Source organism: Watersipora subatra, chromosome 11, assembly GCF_963576615.1.
Source record: "Watersipora subatra chromosome 11, tzWatSuba1.1, whole genome shotgun sequence".
Taxonomy (NCBI): Eukaryota; Metazoa; Bryozoa; class Gymnolaemata; order Cheilostomatida; family Watersiporidae; genus Watersipora; species Watersipora subatra.
In genome coordinates, this window is record NC_088718.1 from 43,960,662 (window position 1) to 43,984,108 (window position 23,447).

Consider the following 23,447-nt stretch of genomic DNA (forward strand, 5'->3'; position numbering starts at 1 on the left):
CTGATTCTGGTAAAACCTCCAGAGGAAAACACTCTTTGAGTATAAACTTGGTGTGTTAATTCAGCCTAGAATAAAAGGTACTGTGCAAGCCAGCCCTGCCGCTTCTGAAGCAGGCTTGGACTACCAACAGTTCTGGGTTCATTGAGCTAGTCTCTGAGTGCACTCCGAGTAATGCAGCCTGGTTATAGCCGGTTTTAGCATGAGTTGTGCTATTATGACTGGGCTGTTTTCCAGGTACCCAGGCATCGGCTTCCCTAAGGCCTCGTAACAATTTTGGATAGCTGCAACCGAACGCTCCTTCACTGCAACCTTGTGTAGGGCTGTAGTGGTGAACCTTTTCTGTGTTGTCTTTCCATCAATTGTTGGACTTTAACAGGCTCGAGTCCATCATGGAATGGTTTTCTGACCAGTTGTCAGATCGCCTTCCGCGGGGGTTAAATCGGTTTAAGGTCTCAGTTCCTCAGGTCTCAGGCCACCGACTGGCATTTCCCAGGTTTTAGCTGGCATAAATCCGTACCAGCTTTGACTGCCAATAAATGGTGTTGAAGGCTGAAGTAGTTCAGTGTGCTGCAGAACAGCTTTGTGATTATGTTCTCTCGGCAAGGAGCCAGCAAGTCTCTGTATGCTACTCACACTAGCCATTCCACTTATTGTGCGTGTCTATCGTGCTAAGACTCAGCCTGGTTGTTAGATCGGTCAACTTGACTTTGACATTCCGGTCTTTCTTGGTCCTCGTCCAAGCGGTCGGCCACTACACGCTGATGTCTGTCTTTCTAACTTTAGTAAATAAACTTTACTAAAAGTAAAAACACTGACACTTGAAGTGTTTTTATGAATAATCATGAGGTAAATTATATTAATGCCTCAAGCTAATGTTGAGGCGCTAAAAGTTAGCTAAATTTGACTTAAGAGTTTATACTTAATTAAGTTTAACAGTATTCTAGCTGTAATATACCCTCATTTTTCTTTTTTACTGTATTTTTAGAGGCATGTGGCTGACTGGCATTGTTGGATCCCTCACTTACTTTCTGCTCGCAGTCAGTCTATTTATGAGTGACTACCACAAGAAGTTTGTGAGCACAACAACAAAACTAAAGGAGGCAGATAACCTTACGGTAGTTCTTTTAAAAGTTAAATTTCATCAAAAAGTAATTGTTACTATTAACATTATCAAAACTATATTCTGTTATATTTTTAGTAACTTGAAAACATTAAAATATAATAAAACATTTTATTATGTTTTAATAGTTAAGGTAAGATATTATTAACATATATTTTAATAATATTCTACTGACTCAGTTGTTGTGCAGCTTTTACAGTAGAGGATAAATCTACACTTTGCATCATTGTTGGCTTGAAAACAAGGTAGTGACTTTAGAACTGCTATCATTTTAGTAAACGTTAAACAAGATTAATAAAAACACTGTCAAAAAGTTTAAAAGTACCAGATTTTAGTTGCGATATATTCTGAGTTGTAAAATATTGGGCAAGTTTTTTTATGGTAACCTAAGCATGCTAAGTAATGTTATAAAATGCGTCATCATTGCCTACTGATTAACCAGCAAGTAGGTTTAATGAGTAGCATAACATGAAACTAATGAAGGCGGAAAAATATTGTTAGCACATTTTCTTAAGAGGAAATACTCTGAAGCCTTTCAATGCTGAGTATTGTAAAAAAAATTTGCTTTTTAAAGCTGATACGATCAATGAAAAAGGTTCTTTATAAAAACTGAATAGTTTAACAACCGCCTCAAAAAATAGAGTCAGTTTGAATTGAAGCCACAGTCAGCCTTTAAAGGCCTGCTCGTAACATTTACAATGTTACAACAGTCACAGCACCACCTTATATATTGTCATGTAGTAGAAGCCTGGTGTCCTACCATTCTGACTTAGCTAAAAAGTAGTTGAAGCTGTATTGCTTTAATAACCTAATCACTTATTTGTATCCTAATCCCAGGTTTTTATATTCTGATCAGTTTTGTAAACATTTTTTAAGCAAAAATCACAAAAACATAAGTTTTAATTTCTGCATCATGATGACAGTATGATTTGCTTGTAGTATCGTTTAGTAAAAAAGCTTACTTATTTAGCAGTAAGTCACTTTGGATTGTCACTCGTGCTTGTAGACTAGTGTAAGAAAAGCAGCAAAAGAATTCTTTGAAAGTCGGCTAAACAAGAGAGATTAATATTTGATGAATTTCCCATCCCTGTACTGAGTAAAAAAAGTGGGAGATTTATATAGAAATTGTGAAGCCGATACCAAAACTTGAACTTAGACTTCTTTTACTCTGTTAGTTTTGATATTAGACTAATGTTACTGTGTTACTTTAGTTCTTATACTACTGAGACTCTACTACTTTGTTCTTAGGTGTCTGAAACTGTTATTTTTGTTGTCAAGTCACTGTTACTCTGTTACTCTTATTTATACACTGCTGTTACTCTTGTTGTTAGATAAAATAGCAAAGAACAGACCTAAAACATCTTGTGGGGCTTAAAAATATTTTGAGACACGGGTTCAATTATAACATTTTATCGAGCTACTTTTTTTACAATCTAGAATCTAGTTTTATAATTACGATATTAGAATTATATAATTACAGTTTACTATACTTTTTATACCATTTATAGATTTGGTTTTGTATATTTAAACAATAACTTTTAATTTTTATTTATTTTAGCATTATATATCCACTAGCTGTGCCTCCCTGCGTTACCCGGGTATTAAAATCAGCTTATAAACAATGAGAAGAGATTTGCTTACCACTTGCTGGCAGGCCACTCTCCAGTGAGTGGCAGGCCATTGTCAAGTGAACTGGCACATTGCCAATGAGAAATTCCCCTAACCTAGTTAGTAAGCTTCAAATGCCGGTAGCCAATGTCATTGTGTCAGCATTGTTGCCCAGCTAGGCTATTCTAATGATAGCTATAGGTAGAATGCAGACAGACTTATCACATACAGCCATAAAAAATACTTTGAGAAATGTATATATAGATTTAAGATTTATACGTAACATAATACGATTTATAAATAATATACATGTACATGATATGTATGAATATCATATATGCAGAAAAAAAACATTTTTGTGAGAAATACTGGACCAGCTCTAAATCTGTATAACTGTAAATATAATAAGTAATAATATAGTTTTGCTTATTACTTATTACTTTGATACTCTTAACAAAATCATACATGTACTTATTAATAAATGAGTATAATTTTTTTATTTTGTGTGTGTCCAATAATAGGCAGAAATGTGATGTGTTTCCTGTTTCCACATTTTAAAACCGATTTCATCCAAATTTTACATGCATATGTTCCGTACACTTGAAATAGTTTTTAAATAATACTTTGTATAAATACTTTATTGGCTCCTAAGAACTAGCCCCTTAAATGTCGACCGGCAGCTATCTGATCAAATAGAATGAAATCCCAGACATTACTGAGCTTACTGCTAGTCCGGAACCAGTGCTGGATGCATACAATTAGCACAGGTTGTGGATTTACTAAAAATAATGTCATGAGTCTATTGTAAATCAGTTTTATATGAAACTCTTTATTTGCTGTCTATATCATTCGTAAAATAATTATCTCAAACTGGATTACAAGTCAGTCAGAGTATTATAAGTACAAGTAATTGTCTGCCTTTCAGCTTTGCTGCATAATAATAATTATTCATGTAAACAGATCTCAATGTTTTGATTGGGTGTGTGTGGGTTTAAATTAAGCTGTTTCAAAACTAACCCTTTCTCCAGTTTTGGAACATATGTAGCTCTATAACTATATTTTAAAATATCATAGTGAAATTTTTAAAAGCTGGGGCATTCTCTTATATTCCTTCAGAGGCTAAAAACTTTTTTGGCTCAACAAAAAATAGTATATGCCCTGATTAAAATATTGCAGCTTATTTCACAATGCCTTGAATTTTTTAAAGCTCAACTTAAAATTATCATCAGGTTTATCTGATAAACTTGCTTTTTGCAAGTATTACTCAAAAACCAATAATTCTAAAATAGCCAATCAAAAAATATAATACTCCACAATATGTTGCTAATGAATATTTGGCAAATCAAATCTAACTATAACTTAAAAAAAGTTGTACTGTTGCTCGAGCGTTTTATAGCACCAGATACTCATACAAAAGTTTGTTTATTAGTTTTTATTTATGTACATGTACATAAATACTGTACATATACTTTCTATTTGCAGATTAATGCATTCATATATTTTTAAGTATATTGTTGAACGTTATCAGAAGGGTTTCTTGTTGTTTGCTTCATATTTGCTGACCCTGCAAATAGACACTTTTTTAGCAGACATCCTTAAAGTATAATCTTTTGTCGCTATATTCCAGTTACTTTGTCAAAAATACAAACCAAATTCTTTACAAGATTTGATTAAAAAAACTTTTTTTTGTCTTTCAAACACCACAACTTAAAAAGAAAAGTAGGTTTCATAACCATCTGTTTTTTTTTAGTTTCCAACAATTACCATTTGCAACAGAAACAGCTGGAAATACTCGGCCATACGGAAGCTCAACGAAACACATCCAGATATATTTCATGTTGTCAATACGGTTTTTCCTGCTCTGTATGGCAGAGATAATGCATCATTAGCTAGGTAAGAATGGTTAAAAGAATGTATGTGGCAAAAAACTGTACTTACTGGTTTCCTATGCAAACCAAATAAAAAATTTACACCACAACCTGAGAGTGAATACAGAGTAGCAGATTTAATAGGTTGAATCTAGGGATAAAAGCATATGATTCGTGTGTCTGTATATTTTTACGTGAAGCATTCCTGCAACTTGACATGACACAGGATACTCAGCTTCAGAGTCTTTTGATAAGTTAGCTCTTCCCACACTTTGCAGTGAATAGTCAGCTAGTCATTTTTATAAAGTTTTCGCAAGCAAAACAACAATTCAATGCTATTGAATTATTATTTTGCTGCCTTTCATGCATGCTGGAAGTCATTACACGTCGACAAACTGAAACGACATATGCATAAAACTGTACTCATAACTGCTCATTTGATTTCATAATGGTTGATAAATGCAAATGAAATGTTTCATATTAAAGTCCAACATTGCAAAACAGCAATGACCTCTTGCTGAAAACCAAATAACCTGAAAACTAGCAACTAGTGCATGATCGAAGAGTTTGCTCTAAGATGATAAAATAATGAGCTTTTACAGGCTTTCTTTTATTACGGAGTTACAAAATTTAAAATGTTGAGTATAAAACAAAAGAGGTAACTGAATAATATTTAAAGTTTATAAAACATGAGGTTGTACTCTGGATAAAGATATTTTCTTAGCAAGTTGAACAAGTGTTATAAAAATACAAACTGTTATCTAAATTTTATAAATTGAATAATTATTCACAAACTATTTGGTACTTTGGAGAAAGGTAGCTTCATAGCAAGTATATAAGTTAAGAAAAACACAAACTGCTATCTAAATTTTGTACAAGCCAGATGTATGCGTAGTTGTGTTCTCTCTATATAGGTTAGACAACTACGATTATTGATTGTTATATATATACAGTATATATATATTTTTATATATATACAGTATATATATATTTTTATATATATACAGTATATATATATATATATATATATATATATATATATATATATATATATATATATATATATATATATATATATATATATATATATATATATATATATGTATATATATAGCAAGACAAGCAATAATATAATGACTAGCATTATAATGACTAGCAATAATTGTACATATAGGTTAGATTTAATTATGTAACATTAAAGTATTTAAGAGCAGTAAGATTTGGATGTTTTGTTAGTTCTAGCAAATCAATGATTGTTTTATCATATAACCTTATTATTTATACTGCTTATATTTTTATTGGTATTTTGCTATCGTTAGTTTGTTATTGTTAAAGCCTTAACTGGAGTGACCCAAGGTTTGAATACGTGACCACAGAAGAAGGAAAGCGTCTGCTGACAGATCTGGTATTAAATACTTCTCTACAGTTAGACGAGAGTATCAGATACTGTGTGGAAAAATCTAAACATCTGCCTTGTAATCAACTATTCTCTACAATTCCTACAGATGCAGGTAGGATGATCTTCATGTCTCTTCAAAATATTTGCTTGTTTTAAACTAACAACTAGAACTGTGTCCTTTATTTTTATAAAATCAAGCTGTACTTTAAAAACGCAAGTTCATGAGAAGAAAAACTTCCTCCCTTAAACTGACAATACATGGAAGTTAAGTTTATCCTATTTTTAAACTATTTATAGATTCACCTACATACATTCTATCTGTACGTATACGTGAGCAGTCACTTTTAATTGTTGTTTTTTTCAGCCATTATATATACATTTATACGTGATATAATTTATTTTGTAAATAATATACATGAAATGTATGCATATCATGTATAAAGAGAAATTCATTTTTGTGAGAAATACTGCACCAGCTTGAAATCTATATTGTTAAGTCTAATTTTGTTATCGTGTATGTGTGTTCAATAATTCGCAGAAGTGCAATGTTTTTCCTCATTTTTAAACCAATTCTATTTAAACTTTACATGCATACAATCTTATGCTTTTTAATTGGTCTTCAAATAATTCTGTTTTGTTTAAATACACTACTTTATCTGCTGCCTACGAACCAGTCACTTAAAAATTGACCGGCAGCTATCTGATTGCAAGCTTACAGCTAGCCCTGTAGCAGCACTAAACACTGACAATTAGTGCAGATTGTGGATTTACTAAGAGTAATGTCATGAGTTTGACTCTTCTGCAAATCAGTTTCATATGAAACTCTTGATTTGCCGTCTATATCATTCTTCATTGTAATTATCTCAAACTGGACTACAAATCATTCAGAGTTTTATAAGTAGAAGTAACTGACTGTCTTTCAGTTTAGCTGCATACATGTAAACAGATCTCAATGTTTCGATGGGTGTATGCGTGTGTGCATGTGCGTGTGAGTGCGTGTGTGTGTGTGTGTAGACTAAGCAGTGGCAAAGCTAGGCCTTTCCACACTTTGGGCTGCTTCCATGCAAGTTTCACCTGCACATGCTCCTTGCTTTTTGCTGAGTCTTTCAAAGTATTTGACATCAAAACTTTGGCTGTTTTTAAAAACCAGCCTCCCAACCTATCTGACTGAGAGTAAAAGAAGTTTCAGGCATTGCTAGGTTTTCTGGCCATATTCTATATTAAGAAATTGGGAGGCAGTGCTTTGTATGAAAACTTTGTGAATGCCGAGTTTTGCTCATGTAATAAAAGTCTTTGCACAAAATATTGCTTTTATTTAACAAATAACAACAGTTGCCATTCTAACTTTCAAACCTCATATCATGACAAAAGTATTTTGTGCAGTTCGAACAAGAGAAAAAATATAACAACTGTAAAGGTTTTCAATCTTTATCGCACTACCGTAGCTTTGAAACTTTATATCCTGAGCAAAATGTTTTGTGTAGGTCAAATAAATTACGAAACAAAATAAAACAATGTGTGTATGTGCAATTGACTGTACACATGTACGTTAGTTTTCATGTGGGTGCTTTTGTGCGTCCTTCAGTATTTCCGATTTTAGCATTCGTGTGAGCGAATGTATGCACATACGCATACACACCCATATATGCCCATACACACAGACTTTTGTGATTTATGTATGAAGATGCTTAACAAACATTTTATTTTGAAGGTCAATGTTTCCAGTTTAACAAAAATGGAAGCTTCAAAGCTTTTATGACAGGTGGAGCAGCTGGAATAAGTTTTGAATTGATGGTCAACACAGATGAATATTACTCTAGTCCAAAAGCTTACTCTGAAGGTTTTTATGTAAGTAATGGTAAATCTCATCCATATACATGTAACATAATATAATAAGTTAATAAGTGTAATAATAATACTTATAAGACCTGAGAGTTTGAAAGGAATAACCTGCTATTAGCGTCTAATCGACATGCTTGCTAACTGGGTGTGACAAGTGAATAGTCTAACCAATGTACACTACCGATAGACATCATGCTGATTCAACTTTTGTTTTTATTGATTGATGTTAGAAAAATTGGCAAGTTTATGTTTCCATTTATAGAAACAAGTTAGGCAGGTTCTAAATTGAATGTAAAATGTGGTTTCTATCTGCTATGATTAGTTGTTTTGGCCCAACAGCTGTAAATGATATCATTTTATTGAGGTCACTCAAGCAGTCTTGTCATGCATACTCATTTTCAACAGTCTTTAACATTTTCAGGTTGTGATACATGATAAGAATGATACTCCACTGGTTGAAGAGATGGGTTACGGTCTTGTTCCTGGGTTTGAAACATACATTCTCCTGAAACGGAAAAAGGTAGCTTTTGATTCATTACTTTCTAAATGGTCCTTTGTAGCCATTAGTATGTGTTAGTTTTAAAGAGCAGTAATCTACTGTCGCATCTAAATGGCATCAAAACTAGCATTATTCTACACTCAGGACACAGAAATCAATCAAAGTCGTCAGCGGTGTCAATCTAAACTGTATCCCCTTACAGACTACATGTCTATTACATATATAAAGCACACAACTTGAAGTTAGTGTTAAGCTAGTTTAATAACGTGTAGGTGTAGCCTAAAGTATGCTTTTTGATTTTTTTATCTATCTTACATCTACCTTCTAATTTTATAATAATCTATTTTACCATCTTTCCAAACTGTTGTAAAGAACATTTTGCCTCAATATACTGTGAACAGTTATTTTTAGTCAATGTGGTATAACAGTCTTGCACAACAAAGAATCGCATGCAGAGATCTTTCAATCCACAGTCTATAACCTAACCAAATGCGCAACAGGAACTTAATACAAGATAAAGTTCCATGTCTTATAATTTTAATTTCTTTTATACATTTTCTTTGGAGGTTAAACTATGTACGAGTCTACAAATTGCACTGTTAGACCCTAAGAAGGACTTTCATCCAAATCAATAAACAAAATATTTGAGTTATACCTATATATACAAACTTGTTTATATAGATTAAAAAGATCTCTAAAATATAAAAAGTTGAAATAAAAGGCTGAGTTTTTGTCATCTTAAAGCCTGCTTTAGAAGCAAGTGACCTTCAGCAGTACCAGACAACTAAAGTATAGGCTAAAAATTTTATCTCTTAAGTATCTTGGCAAGTAGCAATATATATACACTCTTTCAACTCCACAAAGAAGTCACCCAGAAGGTTATACACTATATGCTGTGCATTGTTATATTTTCTGAGTTAGTCATAATTACAATTATTTTATATATTAACTACAATTTAAAAAGTCATAGGAAACTTTGAAGGCCATGTAAAGTTAACTTAACATTATTGTTGACTGTATTACATAAATGAGTTTTTTTAGTATATATAAAATGAGCGAAGTAGGAAAAAATCTGCAAAAAATTACTGGTTATTGCAGTTTCTGATATTATAAATGATTACTCGCCTCACCTTATTGGTCAGCAGTGTCAGCAGGAAGTGACAGCAGAAAAATCACATTCACCCTGAAAGTCTGTGAGCTATAATAGCAACTGACAAAACTCTCAGTCTAGAAAAACTTTTGCAGAAAAAAAAGGCGAATGACTTCGACCCTGTTTGCAGATTGAAGTACCTTCATTTTGTTCTGCCAAATAAACACATTTTCACAAAAAACATGAGTGCCAGCTAAACTGGTGACTCCCATGAGAGCAGCTATTTATTTCACTCAAAAGTGCCAAGTTATTGCATTTTTGAGAACTGGAAAAATATAAATGCATCGACAGTAATTAGTTGAGATTTGTCCCCTTTTGGTTTCAGCCTTCTCAGCAATATAAAGCTAATCCTTCCCGTACTGTTTTTCTCACCAAACTTTGTTGAGGCGGTTTTCAGTCAACTGACAAACTATCCTGCATAAATAAAACAATAATTTATATCAAATACTATTTTCACGCTTTTGGAAGGTTGAGCTCAAATTTCTTGTTCACAGACCAAATTGATTGACCATTAGGCTGTTTGTCATTATTGTATTTTAAAATATGTAATTTTAGTTGAAAAAATCCTATAATTTTTGCAGTGTTTTTGTTTGTTGGTTAGTAGCTATAGTTCACTTTAATAATGTAATAGTTAATAGAATATAGTCAAGTTTATTACTTAGACACAAAGGATGCCTCCACCCGCAGATGATGGTCAAGCGGACTGTTTTGACTCAGCAAACAAACCCAACCCTCTCTCATTCTATGACTCATATTCTAAGACTGCGTGTGTAGATGAGTGCAGAGTGGGTTACATTGTGAAAAAGTGTGGGTGTAGAGACTTCTTCCAACCTCGTAAGTACTTTTCGTTCTAAAAATGTTTCTAAGCGATAGTCTGTTTTTTTAAACTGCTACAGTCGTATATACTGTATAATGTTAGTCAGAAATTGAAAGGAGTTGTCTTCTCATCTCTGTACTGTAATTTTATTATAAGTTATGAACTGTTTGATTCTTGCAGCCTTGAATAACTCAGATGTCTGTAACCTGAAGGTTCTTCTGGAATGTCGTTATACTGCTGATGGTAAGTTGACACGCTCCAGAAGCACAAGATAGTGGTCAGAAAACTTTCCATATTTTATCTCATTTCTTTATAGAGAAGCTCAGATTATATAAAAAGAGATTACACACCAGGCAACAACAAATATCTGTATCAATATTTTATTAATGTCTCTTAAAAGTTCAGCATAATGCATAAATTCTGTTAATCTTTGTATATAATCACTGATAATATATTTTAGGATAGTTCAATATTTGAATTTGACCTTGTCTAGGTCAAAGTCAAATTGCAATAAGAATTTACAGCAATAAAACTAGAAACCATTAACTACATAGTGGTATCTTTTCAAACTAATCCATGCCTTTTAGATGCACAGCATGATGTGTAGACTCTATTAATCTTGGCACATAATCACTGATAATATATTTTTAGGAGAGTTCATGAAAGACCAAAATCATCTAAGAAAATGTAACTGCAAATCGAAGTGTGATAGAGTGGAATATTCAGCACGTATCTCATCATTCAAGTTTCCTAGTAAAGTTTTACAAGCTAACTGGCCAGAGGGTGAGCTCAAATGATTTCTTTTTTTCAATAAGCCTTCAAAGGCAAACTACCTTTAAAAGCTCATTGCAAACATTTGTATGACCACAATATCAAGTGTACAAGTGAGACAATTTTGTGTATTCATCAGTTCTGGAAGCTGTTACGTTTGAAGAAAATAAAGTTCGAATAAAGCAGCTATGTGGACATCTAAGCTAAAAAATCCCAAATATGAATTTTTTAAATAAATCTCATCAATGAACTCTTAGTCATATTTGCCATCTACTTCAGGCATGATAAATGACAAAAAAGCAGAAAGAACAAAGAGTTGTTAGAGAAGTCTATTGTACAAATCGTACATACAATTCACTCTATACATTCCATATTATAAAATTTTAGTAGCTACTCCTTAAAAGTTTTTAATATTTTGTAATCTAATTTTTTCTCTTTGAGAACGGTTTTTCAGATTTATACTTGCTGCTAATATATTTTATAGGTATTTGAATCAAATCAGCTCATCAACTTAATCTTTAAGATATATACAAATATATAAATATATAAATATAAATATATGTAAATGTTATGTTTTTTTACTGAGGCTTTGATGGCAGATATAAAAATGCACCAAACACTTAATCATCATTGGAGTTTGGACTTAATGATGATTAAAAGTTTCTGTGCAATGTTCAACGACTTTTTAGTACCCGGGCAACACCGGGCATTTAACTTTTACATTTTAAAGAGACAAGTTCAAATGTTTTATATTGGATTTTTTTTAAATGGTAGCTGTAAAAAGCCCACAAAAATGAAAAATAAAAATCATTATTGACTAGCAAATTGGAGCCAAAGTTTTATTCTAACAAATTATCAATTTCCCAAACTGGATTTAGCTATTGCCTCAAATTTGAAAAGCTCAACGCCACTAAAAAGTGATGAAAGCCACAATTAAAGGCCAGTTCACTATGAATGTATTACTTAATTGCATTTTATAACACACAAGACCAACCATTTTAACTCAATCAAGGTCTATCATGAGCTGAAATTGTCAAACTATGACCATTAATGATATAAAGTAATGCTGATGTAGCCATGTGTTGTAGATCTAGTTGCTGACTATCGAAACAATCACATTTTGCTTACCATTGGCTACTCTGAGATGACCTATGAGCTTGTGACGGAGATAGATCTATACACTGTATATGATCTCATAGGTATGTGATCATATCATGTGTGATCATATAATCATGGTTGTTACTAACATTCAGTTTAGGTGAATAACTGAAAATTTAGCTATGGTATCCCAACGCTGGATGATTTTTTTCAGACTTTTTAGAGAGTGTTTAACTTTGAACACTAAATTTTTTTATAAATGCCACCAATTTGTTTTTTGTTTTTTTTTCAAATTTTCAAGATGTTATTTAGCAAGAGTTTAAAAGAATTGAGTGTTTTGTTAAATTTGGAATGACTGTTATTGTCATGTTTTTCAATTATTTGCTCCATTGAGCTAAACTCACGTAGGTGGGAATTCAGCTTAAAATCAAATCAACGCAAAGTTTTTCAAATATATAACTTATTCGCATGTATACAATAGTTTTTATTATTTACTTGCTATTACTCAAACAGGAAACTGTTATTACTTTGTTGTTTTAGCAAACCTTGGAGGCACCCTGGGTATCTGTATAGGAGGAAGTTTTCTTACCATGGCTGAGTTTATAGAGTTTGCTGTTTTGAAGATTTCATACAGGCTCTGTAAAGCTTCAAACAGAAAGACAACTCCTGTTACCAAATTCAACCTAAACTAAAAACCAATTTTGTAGCACAATTCGACTATCAGACTTACTAGTTCTGTAAATTCATACAAAGGTACAGTTTGTTCTGATTAGTACAGTTCTAAGAAACAAACTCATATGTGTGAGTCACATAATAAATACATGTATTGTGAGTGAAGTCAAAGTCAAAATAACTTATATGCTAATATACTTTTTAAGTTTCTCATTTGATTTTATTGTAAATCTATTTAGAAATGTGTGTGTGCAAAGCCCAGCAACTAATTAGGTTATCTAATAAGAAAAATGTGATGGAGATTTTTTAATATTATTGTGGCATTCAAGGTTTGGTTTAGTTTTAACAAAACCTTAAAAATTTCTGTTTGCTTAATGTTTAGAGAAAAGAAGTATATAATTTATTTAGTGAGAAATAAAATAACCTTAGATATTTTGACAGACGTTCTTATAAAATTTTATTTGAACAATATACAATATCAAGTTTGAGCCTTTTAAAAATAATCTCTTTGTATTAAAGTAAAAAATGTATAAAGAAACAAAAAAGTTGTCCTTTATTTTTATAGATGGTTTAAAAACAAATATTTTAAATTCTTCAACTGATAAATGTACTAAATTGGCTAAATTATTGCAATATTAAATTTGAATAAAAGCAATAATTTTAATTAATACCGATTTTAAATTGTTGGCTAGATCATTTGAACAAATCAAATAAATGACAAGCACTTATTTGGATCAAAAGTGTTGATATTCTTTAATTCTTTATTCACTTTATAAATATTGTACTGATGTATTGCAACATTAAATTTGAAAAGTAACAACAGCTTTAATGAATACCAACTTGGATTTGTTAGAAAGATCCTTTTAGCAGATCAAATAAATGACAAGCAGCTGTTGGAATTGAAAGTATTGATATTCTTTTGAGTTTGTGCTAACAGATTGTTTAAACCACAACTGTCACGTACAACTTTTATCGTAGTATCTCGGTAAATCAGCCACGCTGATTCCGATTTTGTACACAAAATAAAGATTTGTCCACTAACCTTCAGAGTCATTTAAGCTTTTTTAAAGCGTTTCAATATCCGTTTCGAAAAAACACAATCGGTATTACAAGCTCTGCCCATAAATATGTGACGAAACCTAGCTTTTTCAAGAACGGAAGTTAGGAATGTTTAGTCCCATTTAGAAGAATAGAGGTGGGTGTCTTAAAACCTATTATTATCTAAATCCAGCCTGTAAAATAATCGCAGTCTTTTATGAAAGGTATATAAACTATTTAAAATTGCTCGTAGCTTCTTACATGATGTTTAAATGGACTGAACGCCGAGAAAAATGAGCTCAAAGAGGGCGGTTTTATCACAAGCTGGCGTTGTTATTGCGCTTTTTTAAATATGCAATGTTAAATAGCTAATCTACTTTTCAGAAAAGACTGAGATTATTTTAAGGCTGAATTTAGATATTAATGGATTTTAAAACACCCATCACTATTATTCTAAATCGGTCTGAACATCCCTACATAACTTCTGTTCCTAAAAAGCTAGGTTACATCACGTATTTATGAGGGAAGCTTGTTGTGCCGATCGTGTTGTTTTCGAGACCAATATTAAAACGCTGTATAAAAGCCTTTATTACTCTGAAAGTTAGTGGACTAATCTTTATTTTGAGTACAAAACCGGAATCAGCGTGTCTGACTTACCTAGTAAATACAATAAAAGTTGTTTGTGACAGTTATGGTTCAAAGGTGTAGCATGGTAATTATGCAATAAGGTACATGTATCTTTGTATATGTCGCTCAGTGACTGTGCAGTAGGATGTTTTCAGGTAAGTAGTACAGTGACTATGGGGCAAAATGTATTTCAGTAACAAACAACTCTAGAAAATATATAAAAGAGTTGATGTACCAGTACGGTATAAATCTGTATCGTATCGACACGGTGCATGCATATTCATAGACTCTACTTAACTATTCAAACACATAGAGTTACTCTAACATAGGGTTACTCTTTCAGATTAAGTTTGGTTGATATTTTAGTTACAGTCAGTTGAGCCTTCATTTGAAAGATATGGTTACTTAATTATGAGAACCACTAGTATTTTTTGTTCTCTCTCATTTATGGCAAAAACTCATTTTGTTATAAATTTATATCATATAAAATATAGGAAGTTTAGAAGCAGTTTTTCAAACTTTATTTGCTATCAAAAGTATTTTTGAGAAATACACTCAATTTATTGGAAACACATTTAATCTTGTCCTGTGATTGACAATCATTACGATTGATCAACTGAGTATTAAAACGGTACTAATACTCAAAAGGTTCCAATTTACTTTGATCTACAGTAACTACATAAATGACTAGCTGTCCTACCCGGCGTTGCCTAGGTAATAAAATAGTCTTTAGACAGAAAATTTATATTTATCTAACATATAACAACTTTTGCCATTCTAACTTTCAAACTACATATCATGAGAAACATGTTTTGTCTTACGAATAATGAGAAGTAGTGAGAGTTACTCGCTATTAGCCTGAGCTATTAGCCAGTATGTTTAATAATGTGAGCGAATAGCTTCTCGTTATGTTATGCTATGACCCGTGTCGTACGCAAAGCAGTTAGGTATTTGCTCTCATATAATGACTTGTATTGGCAAGCTACCAATTCGATTCCTGTAGTCTATTGAATAACGCGTTAATCTGGAAAATGGCAAGGTCCAAAATTAAATCTTCTTCGATGCGAATTCTTTTTTTCAAAATTTTACGATCTTTAGCCCGAACGCGTATCAACACACATATTTTGAGAAATCTATAGCTACATATATGATTATGTACTTTAAAAAACCATGTTAAATTTGGCAATTTATTTCAGAATCAAAAACATAGTTTTTACACAATCTTCCGTCAGAATATGCAGTTACCAATATATTACTTTAGTACTAGGCGGAAAAGAGAAACATCTTTTGATGTTTAACAATATTCACATGAACATCACCATAATTCATCTAGTAGATACATGAAAAAACACAAAGTAATACAAAATGAGTTTATTTTAAGCATATGTATGGTAATACAGCTGTAAGTATATGCAGGTATTGCTACTACATTAATTATACTCTCCATATTGGTCTCATCCCACGACCAAACATGGTTTTTTAAACTCTATCTGCTATCAAAAGTATTTTTGACAAATACAATCAATTTATTTGGCGCACATTATATCTTATCATGTGATTGACAATCCTTACAATTGGCCAACTGAGTATTAAAACGGTACTAATACTCAAAAGGTTCTAATTCACTTTGATCTACTCTAGCTACATGTATGATTATGTACTTTAAAAACCATATTAACGTTGACAAATTATTTCAGGATCGTAAACATAGTTTTTACACAATCTTCCGTCAGAATATGCAGTTACCAATATATTACAGTAGTACTAGGCTGAAAAGAGAAACATCTTTTGATGTTTAACAATATTCACATGAACATCACCATAATCCATCTAGTAGATACATGAAAAAACACAAAGTAATACACAAATGAGTTTATTTTAAGCGTGTGTATGTTAATACAGTTGTGAGTGTATGCATGTGTGTGTGTGTGCGTGCATGCGTGTGTGCGTGTGTGCGTGTGTGCGTGTGTGTGAGTGTGTGCGAGTGTGCGTGTGTGTGTTTTGTTTCATTAAGTAGTAGATATATAACATTAAGCCAAAATAATGACATTGGTATAATATTGGTTAGGTTGAACAATATAATGAAGCTTAGTTTCTATTGTTAAAGCGTTTCTATTGTTAAGGCGTGATGAGGCCCACATGCGCAGTTGCACTACAGTTAGTTGAGGAACTGGACCATCAGAAATTGGCAAACTTGAATGACAGGTCTTTGCTCTAGGAATCTAGGTTTAACAAATGGCTATTCATAATAGCTATAAAACTAAGAAAAGCAGAGGTTTTGCGTAAGTCTATTCGAATACTGTTCCATTGCAATGGTACTCTGTATGCAATTGTTTTTCGATCTGAACCAGTATAAAATAATGGTAAAGGTGGATTGGTTTCTAAAAACCTCCTGTTATGGTGTGATACCTTCTTGGTTTTGTCATCACTTGAATAAAACTTTGAATGAGCTATCAAGGGCGTAATATACTAATAAAGTTAGTCAACAGGCAAAACAGAGAGCTGAACAAACAGGGACCGAGATGAATTTAGTGATGGTTTATTAAATAATATGGGATATTAAATACATAATATGTAATATCTAATTTTTTCTCTTTGAGAACGGTTTTTCCGATTTCTACTTGCTGCTAATATATTTTATAGGTATTTGAATCAAATCAGCTCATCAACTTAATCTTTAAGATATATACAAATATATAAATATAAATATATAAATATAAATATATGTAAATGTTATGTTTTTCTACTGAGGCTTTGATGGCAGATATAAAAATGCACCAAACACTTAATCATCATTGGAGTTTGGACTTGATGAAGATTAAAAAATTCTGTGCAATGCTCAAAGATCTTTTACAACCCGGGAAACGCCTGTCATTCTACTAGTATACATATATATATAAATATATATATATATATATGTATATGTATATACATATATGTGTATGTATACTATACTATATATATATGTGTGTCCCTACTATACTGGGGAACGCCTGGCATATACATGTATATATATATATATATTAATATGCCAGGCCCTATATATATATATATATATATATATATATATATATATATATATATATAGTTTACATGTATGTGTTTTAGTCACAGGATATGAAATGTTACAAGATATATAGAATATGAAATTTGATCTCACCACTGAAATCAAAAACTGCTACAAAATAATTATATGCAAAATATGTAAATCTGCCACTGGTAACGAGTGATTTTTATTGATAGGGGAGACAAATCAACTTTATAACCGAATTGAGAATGGTATCTTCGGCAAATCTTCAGTTTTGAATTCTTCATTCCCAAACTAGTCTCAATCACAGAAACAATCCCCACTGAAAGGGATGCCAACAGAAGATTATTTCTAAAGCTTTTACTTCAAAATGGTAGTCTACGCTAGCAAAGTATTTAACGGAGACTATATATGCAGAAACCTAACAAGTCTTTCTTTCTTATCACATGAAATACTTACATATAAATCATAACCTTATGTAAAACATGGGTGATATGAAGGACTTTACTATGATATCGCAGAACATACATTCAAACCTCTCTACCATGAACTGATTAGCTAACTGGTTATGCAAGCTTTTTACTTAAGTGTACAATACTCTATAATTGCATGGTTTTTCGGGTTTTACTATGTGGTTATTGTAAAGCAACTAGTTTTAACTCTATCATTTAGATACAGTCTCATATAAATAGAGGGACCAAATGAATGGTTATCAGTCTGTACTGGTGGCTCTACAATATAGCCTATTACATCACACCAAACTTCACTTCTATAACTTCTATAGACCCAACAGACTCAAATCTTATTCTTAATAAATAATTTAATGTCTCGGAAACGGAAAATGTTATTACAGAAGTTACTGCGATGCTGTAAAGAAAAGGCAATGAAAAGCTACACATAAGACTATCTGTCTACTTTGTACAAAAAATAAACCAGTACCTTGGAATAGCTTTCCCTTGCTCGAAACTATCCGGGTGGTATTTATAACTTTAATTAAACAGTGAAAGGGTCAAATAATTGTTTACTAACTTATGTGTAAAAGCATATCAATGAGAGCTGTTAGATACATATTAAAATGGCCCATTCAGCAGTATAGTGGCACAAAACTAACATTTTTTATGCAACACAACAGTACTGTCTATAGTTGCTTACGATCTATAGAAAGGACAAAAATATACATTTCAAAGAGACAAGTTCAAATTCTTTATATTGGATTTTTCAAAACATGGTAGCTGTAAAAAGCCCACCAGAATGAAAAATACAAATAATTCTTGACTAGCAAATGTGATCAAAAGTGTTATTCTAACTAATTACCAACTTTCCAAACTTGATTTAGTTGTTGCCTCAAATTTGAAGAGTTCAATGTCACTTAAAGGTGTTCAAAGCAACAAATAAAGGCCAGCTTTTTGTGAATGTATTACTCAATTGTATTTTATAACACACAAGACCAACCATTTTAACTCAACCAAAGTCTATCACAAGCTGAAATTGTCAAACTATGTTTATTAATGATATAACGGAATGCTGATGTAGCCATGTGTTGTCGATCTAGTTGCTGACTATCGAAACAATCACGTGAAGCTCACCATTGGCTACTCTGAGATGACTTATGAGCTCGTGGAAGAGATAGATACATACTTTGGATATGATCTCATAGGTATGCGATCATATCATGTGCGAACGTGTACTCATGGTTGCTATCAGCACTTAGTTCAGGTGAATAACTGACAATTGAGATATGGTATCCCAACACTTGTTGACAAATATTTAGTTTTATTTACAATTTTATTTAAAAGCATACATTAATCGTTAATTACATATAACACGCACCAATCTTTGATGTCTTTAGCACTTCTGCCTTCCTCCTGTGCACTGTCTCATAAGCGGGTCATGTATCAAGTGTGGAATTCTTTTTCAACTAAACTCTGGCAAATGAGCAATTTTAATTACCTCTAATCAAGGATTGAACCCAAACGCCGGACTTTACAGAAGATCCAAAATCTCAAATTTTTTTTTTCAGAATTTTCAAGAAATTGTTAAACATTGAACACTAAATTTTTTTAGAGATGATATTTGGAATTTTCTTGTTTCTGAATGGCCTGTTTTTCAAGTCCTAATGCTGTCCTTTAGCAAGAGTTCAAACAATTGAGTGCTTCATTAAAGTTGGGATGACTGTAATTGCTTTTGTTTTCAAGTAGTCACACTACTAAGCTAAACCCACTTAAGTGGAAGTTAAGCTTAAAATCAATTCAATGCTGAGTTCTGAAAATGTATTGTTCATTCGCATGTATACAATAGTTTTTATGATTTACTTGCTATTACTCAAACAGCAAACTGTTATTACTTCGTTGTTTTAGCAAACCTTGGAGGCACCCTGGGTATCTGTATAAGAGGAAGTTTTCTCACCTTGGCTGAGTTTATAGAGTTTGCTGTTTTGAAGATTTCAAGTAGGCTCTGTACAGGTTCAAACAGAAGGACAACTCCTGTTACCAAACTCAACCTAAACTAAAAACCAATTGTCGCACAATTCGACTATCGGACTTAATAAGTCTGTAAATTCATACAAAGGTACAGTTTGTTCTGACTAGTACAATTCTAAGAAACAAACTCAGCTGTGTGAGTCACATAATACATGTATTGTGAGTAGAGTCAAAGTCAAAACCATTTATATATATTAATGTATTTCTAATTTTATTACCTGATGTTATTGTAAAGCTGTTTAAAAACATTGCCTATAAGTGCAGAGCCCTATAAAAAAGTTAATATTTTAAAAAGCAAGTTGTGATTATTAAAGTGTTATTGGATCAATTAAAGTTTTGTTTATTTTAACCTGAACAATTCTAAGGTTTTTAAAAAACCTTAACAATTGCCTTATGTTTATTGTTTAGTGAAAAAAAGTATGTGATTTTTTTGGCCAGATATAACTTTGGATATTTTGATAGACATTCTTATAAAATTTCATTTGAACAATATACAATGTATAATCTGAACCTTTTGAAAATAATATCTTTGTATTGTACTAGAAAACTGTATAAAAACAACAAAGGCTGTTTTTTAATTTTTAAGGATGTTTAAAACCAAATGTTTCAAAATCTTCAATTAATAAATATCCTACTAATGTATTTTAATATTAAATTTGAAAATATACTATAATTTTAATGAAAACTAATTTTGAGTTGTTGGCAAGATAATTTTAGTAGATCAAATAAATTACAAGCAGCTATTTGAATTGGAAGTGTTGATTTTCTTTTGAATTTATGCCAACTGATTTTTTAAAGGTGTAGCATGGTAACAATGCATTATGGTACCTTTAGAGATGTAGCATAATGACTGAGCAGTAGGATGTTTTCAGAGGTGTTGTACAGTGACCATGTGGCAAAAGGTATTTTAGTTACAAATAAATCTAGAAATTATATAAAAGAGTTGACGTACCAATACGCTATAAATTTATATTGACATGGTGTAGGCATATTCATAGACTCTACTCATCTATTCAAACACCTAGGATTACCCTAACATAGGATTATTCTCTCAGAATAAATTTCATTGATATGTTAATTATAGTAAAATTAATTACAGTAATTACATATCAAATATAGGTAGTTAAGAAGCAGGTTTTTGAAACTCTATCTGCTATCAAAAGTATTTTTGACAAATACAATCATTTTATTTGGCACACATTATATCCTATTCTGTGATTGACAATTCATACAATTGGCCAACTGAGTATTAAAACGGTACTAATACTCAAAAGGTTCTAATTCACTTTGATCTACTCTAGCTACATATATGATTATGAACTTTAAAAAACATATTAAATTTGGCAAAGTATTTCAGGATCGTAAACATAGTTTTTACAAAATCTTCCGTCAGAATATGCAGTTACCAATATATTACAGTAGTACTAGGCTGAAAAGAGAAATATCTTTTGATGTTTAACAATATTCACATGAACATCATCAGAATTCATCTAGTAACTATGTATGGTAATACATCTGTAAGTGTATGCATGTATTGCTACTACATTAATTATAGTCTACATATTGGTCTCATTTCACGGCCAAACACGAGGGGAGCGAATGGTTGGGAGATTTGTGATAAATGCACATGTGCACACAACTCACGTCAATAAGGCCATACGACATATAGTATAACCATTGATTTGTTCAAATTTTACGAGAAAAATGTGCACATTTGATATTTCAGTCTATGGCAATGTCTAATTGCTGAAGGTTTCTGTAATAAACATAGACTGTTTGAGGCGCAGACCGATTTACAGGTACAAAAATGTGGTGCACAGTTTATCAGCCTACGTTTTTTGTCCAATTACCGAAGGTTTTTTAAATTATCTACAACATTAGCCAGGTTTCTTTACACCTTATCTACAAGTTAGGACCAAACTACAATTCCCCTTTGCGATAGGAATATTTCTTTATTTCACACCAGTTTGCAGAAAACTTCTAGACGCGTGAATGCTAATGCTTGCTTTTTGTTACATATCGCTGTCAAAACCATTCTACATTCAACACAACCAACTTTCAAACTGTATATTACACGGCAGCTTGTCACTTTACTTTTAATATTGCATTTCAATATAATAAGAGATATAATAAACGTGTTTCATTATTACTGTTGTTAGATAAATTACGTACAGTAGTTTAGGTCTACCGCTTGAATTAATATTTGTTTTATTGGTAGTTAAATTACTATTAAATTAATATTTATTTTATTGTTAGTTAAATTACGTACAGTAGTTTAGGTCTACAGCTTGAATTAATATTTATTTTATTGTTGTAAAACATAAGTTTGAGATAGTTAAATATTTATTTTTTATTAATATTTATTTCTGTTACATATCACTGTCAAAACCATTCTACATTCAACACAACCAACTTTCAAACTGTATAGTACAATATATTTTATTTTTAATAGTGCATTTCAGAGATACATGTATAATAAAATTATTTCATTATTGCTGTTGTTAGTTAAATTATGTACTATTGTGGAATGTGGTCCACTGGGAGCTGAGCATAAGGCTGAATTAAGCCGAGCCAAGCTGTGTTCAGTCAAGCGTGTTAATGAGGTCGGAGCTCAGCCAAGCCAAGCCAGAGCCATGCCGCGTCTAGCCAAGTAGAACGGAGGCAGAGCTTACTAGCTATATAAGCTTGAACATTTGTGTAGAAGAGCGGAGCTGTTCTGGGCCTGTTCATTGCCTGTTGCTTGATTCTGTAGCAGCTGTCCATGCCGGTCCGTGCAGACTAGCTGTCTGCCATCCCCTCAAACCACCGGTTGCTCAAACTCGAGAGCGCATTGATGGGCCACAAAGAACGGCATTTCGAGGATGGCATCCTCACTCAGTCGGCTCATTACACAAAATTCCTCCGTCTTCACATCCCTCAAGCGGATAGTCAGACAAATTATCCCGTAAAAGGGGAGCCGTGTTCCGTCAGCCAATAGTCCGTGGCTGTCACTTTCCTCGAGCCGGTCCCGCATGGCTCCTGGCAATCGATCAAATAATTGTTTATTTATCAGATTGGTTGTACATCCGGTGACCAGCACCGGATGTACCACCAATCCAGCAGGCAGATTTAGAAAATGTTGAACATTGCTGTGTTTAGTCACAACGATGGAATGGTCATAGTTATGGTTAAAACAGAATTAAAACTGATACATGAATCAGAAAAGGTCTTTCAATACTAAGCTTGCTATACCAAGTCACTTATGCACAATAAAATCTGATGAATGTTTTTAAAACAACAAAATTGTAGGTTAGTAAAAATCTTAGGCAGGGAAGTACTTTTGAATCAGCTATAGAAAATATCGTAATAAGTATCAGTATAAAACCTAAACTTATCAGTATAAACCTAACCTTGCTATTATAAACATTATCTTACTAGTATAAACATTACC

General features: G+C 32.2%; 1 protein-coding gene across 1 annotated transcript; it reads left to right on the forward strand.

Annotated features, from left to right (window-relative positions):
* Positions 1 to 841: 841 nt before the first annotated feature.
* LOC137408114 (acid-sensing ion channel 2-like) lies at positions 842 to 22,671 on the forward strand. The gene is made up of 13 exons (XM_068094505.1): positions 842 to 846; positions 986 to 1,115; positions 4,479 to 4,621; positions 5,932 to 6,107; positions 7,707 to 7,843; positions 8,259 to 8,357; positions 10,149 to 10,320; positions 10,484 to 10,546; positions 10,955 to 11,086; positions 12,163 to 12,273; positions 19,090 to 19,194; positions 19,895 to 19,984; positions 22,523 to 22,671. The coding sequence occupies exons 1-13, from the start codon at positions 842 to 844 to the stop codon at positions 22,669 to 22,671; spliced, it is 1,512 nt and encodes a 503-aa protein (XP_067950606.1).
* Positions 22,672 to 23,447: the final 776 nt, after the last annotated feature.